Genomic DNA, 12,657 nt, shown 5'->3' with positions numbered 1-12,657 from the left:
TGCCAGGACCAGCAGTCTTGTTTCATGGCTTCTTAAAAGGCTTTTTGAGATAGGGTCTTTCTATGTAGCCTTGGCTGTCCTGTAGGTAGACATAACCTCATACTCAGAGATTCAGCAACCTCTACCTCCTGAGTGCTGGGATTAAAGGTGTGTGTCACTGTGCCTGGCTTCCTTTCATGATTTCCAGGAAGTGACTGTGTGAGGGGCCTAAATAATAGAGTTGATGAGACTTGCAAATGTTCCAATCACGTATATCCCTCGACCTCTTCCCCATTCTCCCCCTCTATCCTCCTCCTTCTCCTCTGTTCCTCTATGTGCATGTTCATGTGTGTACCTGTGGAGACCAGAGAACAACCTCAGATGTTGTCCCTAAGGAGCAATCTACCTTGTCTCTTTTTTAAGATTTATTTTATTCCTGTTTCTGTGTGTGTGTGTCTGTCTGTCTGTCTGTCTGTCTGTCTGTCTGTCTCTTTCTGTCCCTCTGTCTCCCTGTTTCTGCCTCTCTCTATCTCTGTGTTTCTCTCTGTGCCTCTGCCTCTGCTTCTGTCTCTTTCTGTGTCTGTGTGTGCAGGTGCCCTCATAGGCCAGAAGGGGGAGTCTGATCCCCTGGAACTAGAGTTATAGGTAGTTGTGAGCAGCCTGATGTGGTGGCTGTGTGTGGTTCTCCTCCTGCCTAGGGGGCTTTTTTCACCAGCTCACGAGGGCAGGAGGCGCAGAAGATGAGGTGCAGAGCTTGGAAGGCCGGTGAGCATGATGGAGATCAGACACTCCAGGAACCACTGCAGGGAGCTAGTTCAACTTTAATTCCAGAAAACAAAGGCTATATACCCCTGGGGGTAGGGGAAAGGCTCACTCCAAGGATAGGTGTACATAATTAGTTAAAACTAGGCACTTCAAGGATGCTTGGTTTACATTAAACAGCAGGCTCCTATCATACGAACGGGAACAAAGTACCTAATTATCCTATAGGCACAGGGAGGAGAGGGCTAGCAGGGAGCTGTGTCAAAGGCCATATATCAAATGTGGCTAGGGGCATCTATGTCTACAGACACTCTCCAGATGAAGTCCGGCAGAGAGCAGGAGGCCATGTGGGGGAGAAGAAGTCCTTCTCCTTAATGTCAAGCTCAGAATGGCTATCTGGCCTGGGAGGACCACAGCTTCAAACAGCAGGGTCTTTCCAACCGTTGGGAACCGCTCTGGTCCTCTACGAAAGTGGCAAACATTCTTAACTGCTGAGCAACTCTCCAGCCCCCCTCCCCAACACACACACACACACATTCACTGTTTTTTGAAACAGGGTCCTCACCATGATTTGTGACTAACAGTTTTGGCTAGGCTGGCTGGTCAGGAAACCCCCAGAGCTGGGATTCAAATGCCTGTTGCCATGCCTGGCTTTATACACTGGTACAAGTGTATAAAGTGGATCAAGCTCGGATCCGTATGCTTGGAAGCACTTTACTGACTAAGCTGTCTCTCCAGCTGGGATCCAGCAAGACGGTTCAGGAGTAAAAATACTTGGCACAGAAGCCTGACTGAGCTCTATCCTCAGAACCCACATAGAGATGGGATGAGAGAACCAACTCCACAGAATCATCCTCTCAGCTCCCAATATTCACTGTAACATGAATTTTCACTTGCTTGCTCTCTCTTTCCTCTCTCTCTTTCACACTAATAAATAAAGGCTGTTATTGTCATTGGTATTATTAATATTATTATTATTTTAAAGGAAAACCAAGGCTGAGTGGGTGACCACTGAAAGGAGACCAGCAAACTAAAAGGAGGCAAGGGGGAGCTCTCGGGATAAAGGCCCCCATTGCTTAGAAGGGCACAGCCTTCTAGCAGAGAAACATAGCAAGAGGCATTGTTTTTTGCCCTGTTGGCTCCCTACACCTGGTCAAGGCTGGCACCATTCTCCATCTGTGAATCTTGAGCCCCTTCTTCAGAGAAGCCATCCTGGATCCTCTCTTACTCTCCCTGTTTCCTCCTCTTTATTCCAACAGTTGAGTCATCTCCCCAAGGCCAAGACTACAAAAAAGGTAAGGAATTCAGCAACTTTAGGCCTAAGCAGAGCGTGATTGGAATAGCTAAGGAACTGCAAAAGCCATTTAACACCTTTGAAGGAGACCAGAGGAGACAGAGGGAGAGGGGAAATGGCCACACCCTGCCTCACTGGCTCTAATAATCTTTACCAGAAACCTTTGCCCAGTCAATGTGGCACTTGTACAGCACCCACCCATCTTGCCCAGCCCTACCTGGAGCTCCGCCTACACCCCACCCTGTCCAAACTCCTACCTGGATGAAACCTTGACTATCAGCTACCTGTCAGTGAAACCCATAACAGCACCCACAAGCAGCACTCCCTGGAATCACAGACACGGGCCTGCCAATCTACCATGAAGCTGAACCTACTCTGTGAGAAGCTAACTCTCATGGTCTGTGGGCTCTTATTTCTCCTCATCCAGATAGAGGGTGAGTCTCCTGCAAGAGTCAGGGATTCGGGTTGGACCTGCTAAATCATTCAGATACAAAGATCAAGCCTGATAGGGAAAGGCATCAGAGAGACAGAAGTGGAATTGACAGGAGCCCTGCATCCATCTGATGTGTTGAAGGTCCCTGATACCACAAAGAACATGGGTCAGATAAAGATACCCAACACGGAGCAGACAGTGAGCAAGACTGACTGAGAGGAGCGGGGTGGGCTCCACAGATGAATAGGCTTGGAACAAGGCAGGGGACACGGGTCTCGGAACCTTTTCCTCCTGTGTTTGCAGCTGGAGCCGCCACTGTCTGAAGGGGATTAACAATGATACCGTCACACTATGATTGCCCCCTGAGATTGGCTTTCCCTTAAACAGAACCACCCCAGCACTATCCAAAGGAGGCACATGCAAGCTTACTTATTATACCGCCTGCGCGGGGCTGGAGAGATGGCTCAGTGGTTAAGAGCACTGTTGGTTCTTCCAAAGGACCCAGGTTCAACTCTCAGCACCCACATGGCAGCTCACAACTGTCTGTACCTCCAGTTCCAGGTGAACTGACACCCTCACACCAATGCACATAAAATAAAGTTAAAAAAATTATATATTATACCGCCTGCGCTACATCTTAACATTGATCTGTGCCATCACCGGCTTCCCTTCACAACACGCATCTGACATACAACACGCAAAGGGGTAGCTTGACCATTACGGAAACAGTGGCATGCTTTTCCTGCCAAGAAATCTCTAGGTCCACATCCAAAGCTCGGGTAAGGTGTGCAATGATCCCTGTTCTGTTTAGGGCTGAGAACTGCACGGTGTTACTCTCTGCGCTTTGATCAGTTGTGGGTCTCTGTGTCAATTTACCATCTACTGCAAAAAGAAGCTTCTCTAATGAGGCCCAGGAATTGATCTCTAGGTGTAATTAGAAGTCCTATAATGTCAAATATGATATGTATTTGAGAAGTATGAATGCTGTGTAAGAGTTCTTACCCTATATCGTTTATGGAATAACATGAGAAAACATCCATCGTATTATAGAGTTGCCTCTATCTATAACAAGTACTAGGAAAGAAGAAAGAAGAGGAGCCTTCAGGCAAGTGACTTTAGAACCTATTGCACTGGGAACACTTGCAGGTTACCCTGGGAAGTCAAGTCTCTCCACCTGAGGCAGTGAAAGGCTTTTCCATCAGGTGTTCCATTGCCTCCACTGATCCAGTAGTTTCTGGTTTTAAAGGGGGAGATGGTAATGGTCAGTTGGGTCCCACATTCGGAACCCTCACAGAGAGGTCCAGGGCTGAAGACACAACAATGCTGATCCCTTTGGAGAAGCCATCAGACTCCCCTCCGCTTTGTGGCGCACATTCCTGGGGTTTTTAATGTATTCTCAGAGTTCAACACTTCAATTCTCCTTTAATAAAATACAACACCCATTATCAGGCATTCACATCCAAAAGAAAATGAAGTTTGTTTTTTTTTTAAAAAAAAAAAAAAAAACCTCCTGTGTGAAATAAATATGGAAATTCTGAAGTTTTCCTATAAATAGAATCAGAAAGCCAATGAATGGTAGAGGCAGGTCACCACATGAGGGGAGGAAGTGCATGATGACAGTGGCTGCAGAACAGGGCGATGGGACGTAGCTAAGCTGTGAGTGACAAGGGAGCAGCAACACTCTAAGCATGGTAGCCACTGACTGGACAGACCCAACTCTGATGGTATCTTCTCCACCCACAGGCCAAGACTCATCCAGACCCATCAGGACAACACACACAGGTCAGGTACAAGGCAGCCTCGTCCATGTGAAGGGAACCGATGTAGGGGTCCACACCTTTCTGGGAATTCCCTTTGCCAAGCCACCTCTTGGATCGCTGCGGTTTGCACCCCCAGAGCCTCCTGAACCATGGAATGATGTAAGGGATGGGACTTCTCACCCAGCCATGTAAGTTCTCCTAGGGTCCAAGGGTCTTCAGGCCCTGACGTGAGCAGGTGCTGTAAGCCGTGGGGACTTGCAACCATTCTTCCATCTCAACCCCACAATATTTCTTCGGTGAGGGGGGAATTCCCATGTACATTTTCCAATGACTGTTGAGTCTCACAGGTTAGAATAATTTTGCTAGATTACAGGGCCTAAGATCCACAGATGTTAAAGACACGAACAGACACACATGTACTATGGTGACAGCAGTACCTAATGTTTCTTGCCACTAAGGGAGGCAGTATCTGGAAGAAACCTGGGTGGCTCTACCAACTTTGAAAAGCCCCTGGACACTAGCAGCAGACAAAGCATGATCCTGAGAAGGACACCAGTGTTGGGTTCTTGGGTTCTATGCCACTGGATGGAACAACAGTCCAGTGTTAGTGTAAGTGCACCTGGAAATGATAGGACAGATGAGAATCCCTGGACTTAGAATGAGGTGGGTCCCATTACCATATGGAAAAGCTAAATACCACCCATTGGTGGATGGCTGGGGGCAGAGCACATCCTATATACAGGCCTAAATGGGTAATGAAGAAGTAGTGACTGCCATCTGCATCAATGATTCCCATACAGAATACTGAGTCACATTTCCTACCCTCGGGAAGAGTGGGATCCAAGGCCCTCAAAACCAGGGGCTCTTTTTGGAAGGCTGGGCTCTATCTCAGCTTCTCTAGAGGCTAAGACTTGAACTTGGTGGGAAGGACTTTAGAGAAGGATCATGGTGAACCCGAATTAGGGAGTGAAGAGTATGGAGGTCCTCAGCAGCCAATCTAGGAGCTAGTTTGAGCAGCACAGTTCCTGAGATAACTGCCATTGTTACCAGGTGTCTTCAGAAAGCAGACACAATGAACGAGCTGGTCATGTCCCTGTTGAATCTGACCCCACCTACAGTCTCCATGTCTGAAGACTGCCTTTACCTCAGCATCTACTCACCTGCCCATGCTCATGAGGGTTCTAACCTGCCTGTGAGTATCAGGTCATGGTCCACAGTGGTCAAGAGAACATTTATCCTGCAGGAATACTAGAAAAAACAAGATTGACATGGGCCCCACTGAGTGAGGACCTTCATGCGAATCCTCTCACTGTTGAGTACAATAAGGCTTTCTCAGTCAGGGCAAGCATCTGGCTCTTGAGTAGGGGAACACAGAGTCTTGATGTCTCCAAGAGTCAGAATATGTGGCCAAGAAGTTTGGTCAACAACCAGAGGCTAATTCTATCAATTCCCAAACCAGAGACCAAACAAACTCACAGGCCCATGAGATGGCTCACAGTGTAAAGGCACTTGCCATGCAAGCCTGGTGACATGGCTTCAATCTCCAACACCCATGTAGAGGTGGAAGGGGAGAACTGACTCCAGATATATGTCCTCTGACCGCCACACAAAAAGGCTGCTTTTTCTGCCTGAACTTGGATACCTCCTCTAAGCACAGATCATGACAATGTGGTATGGATCAGTGGTGGTGGCTGCAGAGTATTAGATAATATAGAGGATAATATATAATATGATATTATATAATATATTATATTATAATGATATAATATAATATAATATAATATAATATAATATAATATAATATAATATAATATAATATAATATAATATAATATAATATGGTTGGATAATATAGAGTACTGTTTAGGCCAGGAAGAAACTAGTTGATACCTGTCTTGATTTCCCTAGGTGATGGTGTGGATCCATGGTGGTGCTCTGGTTGTAGGCATGGCTTCTTTGTATGATGGATCCATGCTAGCAGCCACTGAGAATGTGGTAGTTGTCACTATTCAGTATCGCCTGGGGGTCCTGGGCTTCTTCAGGTGAGCCTGGGGCTGGCCTGTGCTGTGCTGTGCTGTGCTGTGCTGTCTGTAGAAGATGGACAGAAATAGGACAGCCCTGTGACTCCTTACCTTCCACTTCTCAGCACTGGAGACCAGCATGCCAGAGGCAACTGGGGCTTCTTAGACCAAGTGGCCGCCCTACGCTGGGTCCAGCAGAACATCGCCCACTTTGGAGGCAACCCTGACCAGGTCACCATTTTTGGCGAGTCAGCAGGTGGCGCAAGTGTGTCTTCACATGTTGTGTCACCCATGTCCCAAGGACTCTTCCATGGAGCCATCATGGAGAGTGGGGTGGCCCTGCTGCCTGACCTTATCTCTAACACCTCTGAGGTGATCTATACAGTGAGTTCTGTCAACAATCCCAGATCTTGCCCACCACCTCAACCTTGCCCTAAGAAACTCTGGTTTTCTATCTTCTCTATGGGAATAACAAGGACCATGGAGGTGTTCTATTTTCTTTTCTTTCTTTTTTTTTTTTTTTTTTTTTTTTGACTGAGAATTGCTGAGCCCCTCAAGGCTCAGAATCCATACCCTGGGTCTCATAAAGGCTATTTCTCTGGCCAGCAAAGCTATACTCAAAACACCCCCTCATCTTTAGAACCACGTGAGTAGGTAGAACAGCTCCTTTAAGTGTCACAGCTCAGCATCAGGGAAGCTGTAACAATTTCATACCTGCCATATGAGACTTGCTGAGTACCCCCACTCAGCTGGGGTGTTAGGAAAACTCCGTCTCTCCATGCCTAGCAGGAGAGCTAGCATAAGCTCTCCTGGTCCTGGAGATAAGGATAAGCTATCTGGTCCTGGTTCCTTTACAGATGGTGGCCAACCTGTCTAGATGTGAGCAGGTAGACTCAGAGTCCCTGGTGAACTGCCTCCGGGGCAAGAGTGAAGAGGAAATACTTGCTATCAACAAGGTCAGGCGCAATGGTCATGGGTGAGGAGGAAGAGTGACATAGTATATTGGGCAGAATGCTTACTTAGCCTTCAACCTCTCAGGCACTAATATCTCATCTCTAGGCCATGCTGTCTGATGGTGCTGGGTGTGAACAGATAGCCCAGGCATATGACATCTTTAGGGATGAGCCAGGAATGGGTATAGCCCCCACACACACAATACCAGAAAATGTCCGAAATATGACATTGTTGCTTGACCTTGAATGTCCCCTCAGGCCTTCAGGATTATGCATGGTGTTGTGGATGGAGCCTTTCTGCCCAGACACCCACAGGAGTTACTGGCCTCTGTTGATTTTCAACCTGTCACCAGCATCATTGGTGTCAACAATGACGAGTTTGGCTGGCTTCTGTCCACGGTGAGGTCCTCCCCTGTGCAAGCCTGGGAAGCCCTGGGAGGATTATAGGGATTTGAAACACAAGAGCATCCAACCCCAACTCAAAACCTTCCCCCTACCTCCCAGGGAATGAACATCTCTGACACCATGAAGGACAGAAAGACCTTTCAGGATCACCTTCGGAATTTATCAGCACAGTTGGTAAAACCCCTGGTGTTGGTCTCTAACGAACAGGAAGCTATCAGATACTTGCCCAAGCTGAGACACTCATGCAAATGGGATGTGTTCCTATTTTTCTATTTGGGTCCATCAGTGGGAAGAGCAATGAACTTCGGAACTTTCTCCCTATGCCTCATGACATATATCTCAGGCTCCATCTCCCTGCCCTGAAACTGTTGCCTTCCTGACTCAGACCTTACCTAACTGCCTCTCCCTGTTCCCCCTGTACCAGATGTTGCCTCCAGAGTTTGGGGACCTCTTGATGGAGGAATACATGAGGGACACAAAGGATCCCCAGACCTTCCAAGCTCAATTCCTTGAGATAATGGCAGACATCATCTTCGTCATACCTGCACTACAAACTGCACACTTTCAAAGTAAGCATGCCTGGTACTAAGCCTGATGCCTAGGGGCCATGCTAGAGCTGTGGATCCCAGGTGAGTTCTATGAAATCCAGGTCTCTATTCACATCAGACAGAATTTCATTCTGGGGCCCTTATTACCCTGGAACGCATGGCAAACTGCCTGTTCTACCCTCCTGGATGCATTGATTATAGGCATGAGCCACCATATATGACCCCACTCTTGTCTTTATTGGGCTCCTGGTACCAGTCTTTTGATGGTCTTTATTTTAGTGAATCTCTGTGCTTCTCTAGGTGACAAACATCTCCTTCATTTTACAGATGATGTCAGTGATACTCAGTGACTTGCCTAAACTACTCAGCTGAGAAAGCCAGGTCATGATTTAATCAAGACCTTGAGCTACAGTCTTGACCTCATGATGAGGCTACTTTCTTGCCATCTGGATTCCAGCCAGCTATCTTGCAACCATGGATGAGGAAGAAGAGTTTCAAGTGAGGGGGTCCCTATGTCACAGTGTGTTTTTACCCCCAGGTTCCCATGCTCCTGTCTATTTTTATGAGTTCCAGCATCGGCCCAGCTTCTTCAAGAATGTCAAGCCACCCCATGTGAAAGCTGACCATGGCGATGAGATTCCTTTTGTCTTTGGATCTTTCTGTGGCAACATGAGTGAGTCTTCCTCAATCCCCAGGAACTGGGTTGCTGGGAGATGTCCAGTGCTCACAGTCTAACTGAGGAAACTAAGACTCGGAATGATTAAGGCCAGGCATGTACATCTTACACCTCAAATGACCACAAGAGGACTAGAAGCCAATCCATTTCCTATTGCAGACTGTGTTCCACCTACTTGCCCCCACTCTGGCCAACCACAGTGCCTGGCATGAGAACTGATGAAGATGATTCAAAGGCATAATTGTTCCCTAAATGACTTTGAGTGTAGCATGGAAATGGGGTCCTCAAATTCAAGAATGAACCCAAGGTAGATTCAAGCAGGGACTGGGTCACATAAAGGAAGACTGAGGAAGAGGAAATCCTATATCCTGAGTGGTGAGGGAGGGAGAGACACAGCATTTGGGCACAGGGTCAGGCAACACCTGAGATAGTGAGTGTGGGACATGAGCAGGCAACTGAAGACCTTATCTTCTGTCTACCTGTCTACCAGTTGACCTCACTGAGGAAGAGCAGACGCTGAACAAAATGATAATGAAGTACTGGGCCAACTTTGCCCGAAATGGGTAAGAAGACATCCCTCCCCTCAATTTCCCAGGGGCAAGTACCCACACGAGGCTCCCCTCCTGGGTGGTGACCTCGTTGACATGCACAGATCTTTTATAACATGAGAGACTTCTCCCCAATGCCACAACAATCCAGACAGAGATGTCCTAATGAATTCCAGCCACTGGTCATCTCCCAGTGACCTAGAAAATAAGGATGGTGGTAGTACTAGTCTTTAGAGCTTGCCTCTACCAGGTGACCCTGCTGCACCCTGCTTCAGTGGAGCACTAGTGAGGGGCTCTTCTCTAGATCAGGGCACTTTACCGTTCGCAAGCTCCCACAATGCTATAGCCTTCAGGCTACTGCCCTGGCCTGAATCAAAGGATCTGGTCCAAGAAGGACTCATAGTAACCTCAGCCTTGCCCTGCTGGGAGGGCATGTCAACAGGAACCCCAATGGTGATGGCCTATTGGATTGGCCGGTGTTTGACCAAGAAGAGCAGTACCTGCAGCTGGACATCCAGCCTGCCAAGGACCATGCCCTGAAGGACAACAGATTCCAGTTCTGGACCAAGATCCTGCCCCAGAAGATCCAGGAGCTTAAGGGTGTTAAAAACAAGCACACAGAGCTGTAATGCCCTGTATTGGGGACAGAACTGTCCTGAGTGCAAGTCAGACCATCCCTGCATGCTTACATACCCCTTGAAGACATGGGATTTAGTCCAACTCTCATAGCCACTCATCTACTTTCATTCATCCATTCAGACACCATTTATAAAGAAGCCAAGGCATGATGATGTTCATTGCCAAGCCTACCAGAAGTCTAGTTTTATTATACATACAGTAAGTCCCTCAGGAAGGTGTAGATGACTGAGCCACAGTGATCACTACCTTCCTGTACCCTTCATAGGACCACAGAGCATAAGTCTCTTCCTTCTTCACTTCCTTATGTCATCTCTGTCCATCTTATCTTCTTTCTCCTCTAACTTCCCAGCCCCTCTCCCACATTCATTGTTATGTTCATTGAGAAGAATTGAGTAACTGAGCCACATTTCTGCTTCTGAACAAGTAATCTTATATTCGATAAATAGAAGCCAGTATAGATGTTGGGCTCTAGAATCCCCAGGGTCTTGGTTCAATAAAGTGACTATAACAAAAAGTATCACAGCTACAGAAGTTTATTGCTGTCTGTTTAAGAAGATGAAAGTCTTGGTTAAGGTATCATCTGATTCGGCATCTAGTGAGGACTTTTTCTCTGGTTTGTAGGTGGCTCTTTCTCTCACCATGACCTTCCCACCACAAACCAGTAACCAAACTCCCATACACCTCCTCTACAAGAGCCCTGCATTACACCATCTTCTGCTGCTTTTTCAAAGGATCTAAACCTGCTACTACTTAAAAAATTACATATTTCTTCCGGACTTGGAGTTACTACTACTTGGAGGTAGTTGTAAGCCATGTGATATAGGTACTGGAAACTGAACTCAAAGTCCTCTGGAAAAACAGCAACTGTTTTTAAAAACTGAGCCATCTCTCCAAACCTAGATCAATATTTGAGATAGAAAAAAAATCTTAGTATTTGGAGGCTGGGGAGATGGCTCAGTAGTTAAGAGTACTTGCTCCAATGACACTGTCAGCAGAACAAAACAACAGCCTGCCAATTGGAAAAAGATCTTCACCAACCCTACATTTGATAGAGGACTAATATACAGAATATATAAAGAACTCAAGAAATTAGACACCAACAAACCAAATAATCCAATTTAAAAAATGGAATGGAGAGCTAAGCAGAGAATTCTCAACAGAGGAATATAGAATTGCAGAGAAACACTTAAAGAAATGTTCAACATCCCTAGTCATTAGGGAAATGCAAATGAAAACAACTCTGAGATTCCATCTTACATCTATCAGAATGGCTAAGATCAAAAACTCAAGTGATAACATATGCTGGAGAGGATGTAAATAAAAGAGAACCCTCCTCCATTGCTGATAGGAGTGCAAACTTATACAACCACTTTAGAAATCAGTCTGGCACTTTCTCAGAAAATTGAGAACAGCGCTACTTCCAGATCCAGCTATACCACTCCTGGGTATACCAGGATCCAGCTATACCACTCCGAAAGATGCTCAAGTATACAACAAGGACATTTGCTCAACCATGTTCATAGCAGCTTTATTGGTAATAGCCAGAACCTGGAAACATCTGGATGTCCCTCAACGGAGGAATGAATACAGAAATTGATGTATATCTACATAATGGAATACTACTCAGCTATTAAAAAACAAGGAAATCATGAAATTTGCAGGCAAATGGATAGAAGTAGAAGAAATCATCCTGACTGAGGTAACCCAGAAACAGAAAGACAGGCATGGCATACATTCACTAAGAAACAGATATTAGTCTTATAATATAGGACAGCCATCTACAGACCTAAAAAAGCTAAATACTAAGGAGGGCACTCAGGAGGTTGCTTAAACCTCATTTAGAATAGCAAACAGGATAGACACCAGAAGCGGTGGAAAAGAGGAATCAGAATGGGAGTCTAGTATAGAGGGTCCTCTGAAAAGATTCACCCAACGGGGGATCGAAGCAGATGCTGAGACTCAGGGCCAAACTTTGGGCGAAGAGCAGGGAGTGTTATGAAGGAAAAGAAGGGTGGGATTAGAGGGACATGGATGGGGCAGGAGCCCCACAAGGAGACCAACAAAACTAAAAGATCTGAGCCCAGAGACTGATGTACCAACAGAGGACCATGCATGGAGAGGACCTAGACCCCTGCTCAGATGTGGCTGATTGGCAGCTCAGTCTCCATGTGGATCTTTGAGTGAGGGGATCCTCAGGGGCTGCCCTATCATAAACTCAGTTGACTGCTCTCTGATCACTTGCCCCTGATGATGCAACCTTGCCAGACCACAGAGGAAGAGGATCCAAGCAGTCCTGATGAGATTTAACAAGCTATAGGCAGATGGCAATAGTGGAGAACTCCCCCTTTCAGTAGACTAGGGGAAGGGGTTGAGGGGAAAATAGAGGGAGGGTAGGACTCAGGGAGTTGAGGAAGGGGGCTTCAATCAGGATATATAATGAATAAATTGTGAAGAAAAAAATTTTTAAAGAGTGCTTGTTGCTCTCCCAAAGAATTCAAGTTTGATACCTAGTACCCATGTCAACAATTTACAGCTACCTATAACTCCAGTTTCAGAGGGTCCAAGGCTTTCTTCTGGTCTTTGGGGCACCTTCACACTCACCCACACAGACATACAGACATATAAGCCAAAAGATTTAAG

At 46.4% G+C, this 12,657-nt stretch overlaps 1 protein-coding gene across 1 annotated transcript; it reads left to right on the top strand.

The window, feature by feature from the left end:
* Positions 1 to 2,256: 2,256 nt before the first annotated feature.
* Positions 2,257 to 10,534, top strand: LOC110546258 (cocaine esterase-like). Its single transcript, XM_021632990.2, has 12 exons — positions 2,257 to 2,469; positions 4,212 to 4,416; positions 5,279 to 5,420; positions 6,136 to 6,269; positions 6,374 to 6,632; positions 7,106 to 7,204; positions 7,460 to 7,600; positions 7,706 to 7,780; positions 8,031 to 8,175; positions 8,693 to 8,827; positions 9,321 to 9,393; positions 9,821 to 10,534. The coding sequence occupies exons 1-12, from the start codon at positions 2,394 to 2,396 to the stop codon at positions 10,005 to 10,007; spliced, it is 1,671 nt and encodes a 556-aa protein (XP_021488665.1). The 5' UTR covers positions 2,257 to 2,393; the 3' UTR covers positions 10,008 to 10,534.
* The last annotated feature ends 2,123 nt before the right edge of the window (positions 10,535 to 12,657 follow it).

Source organism: Meriones unguiculatus, chromosome 10 (genome assembly GCF_030254825.1).
Source record: "Meriones unguiculatus strain TT.TT164.6M chromosome 10, Bangor_MerUng_6.1, whole genome shotgun sequence".
In the NCBI taxonomy this organism is placed as follows: Eukaryota; Metazoa; Chordata; class Mammalia; order Rodentia; family Muridae; genus Meriones; species Meriones unguiculatus.
Note: the sequence above shows the minus strand (reverse complement) of the source record. Positions and strands in the feature narration are given on the sequence as shown.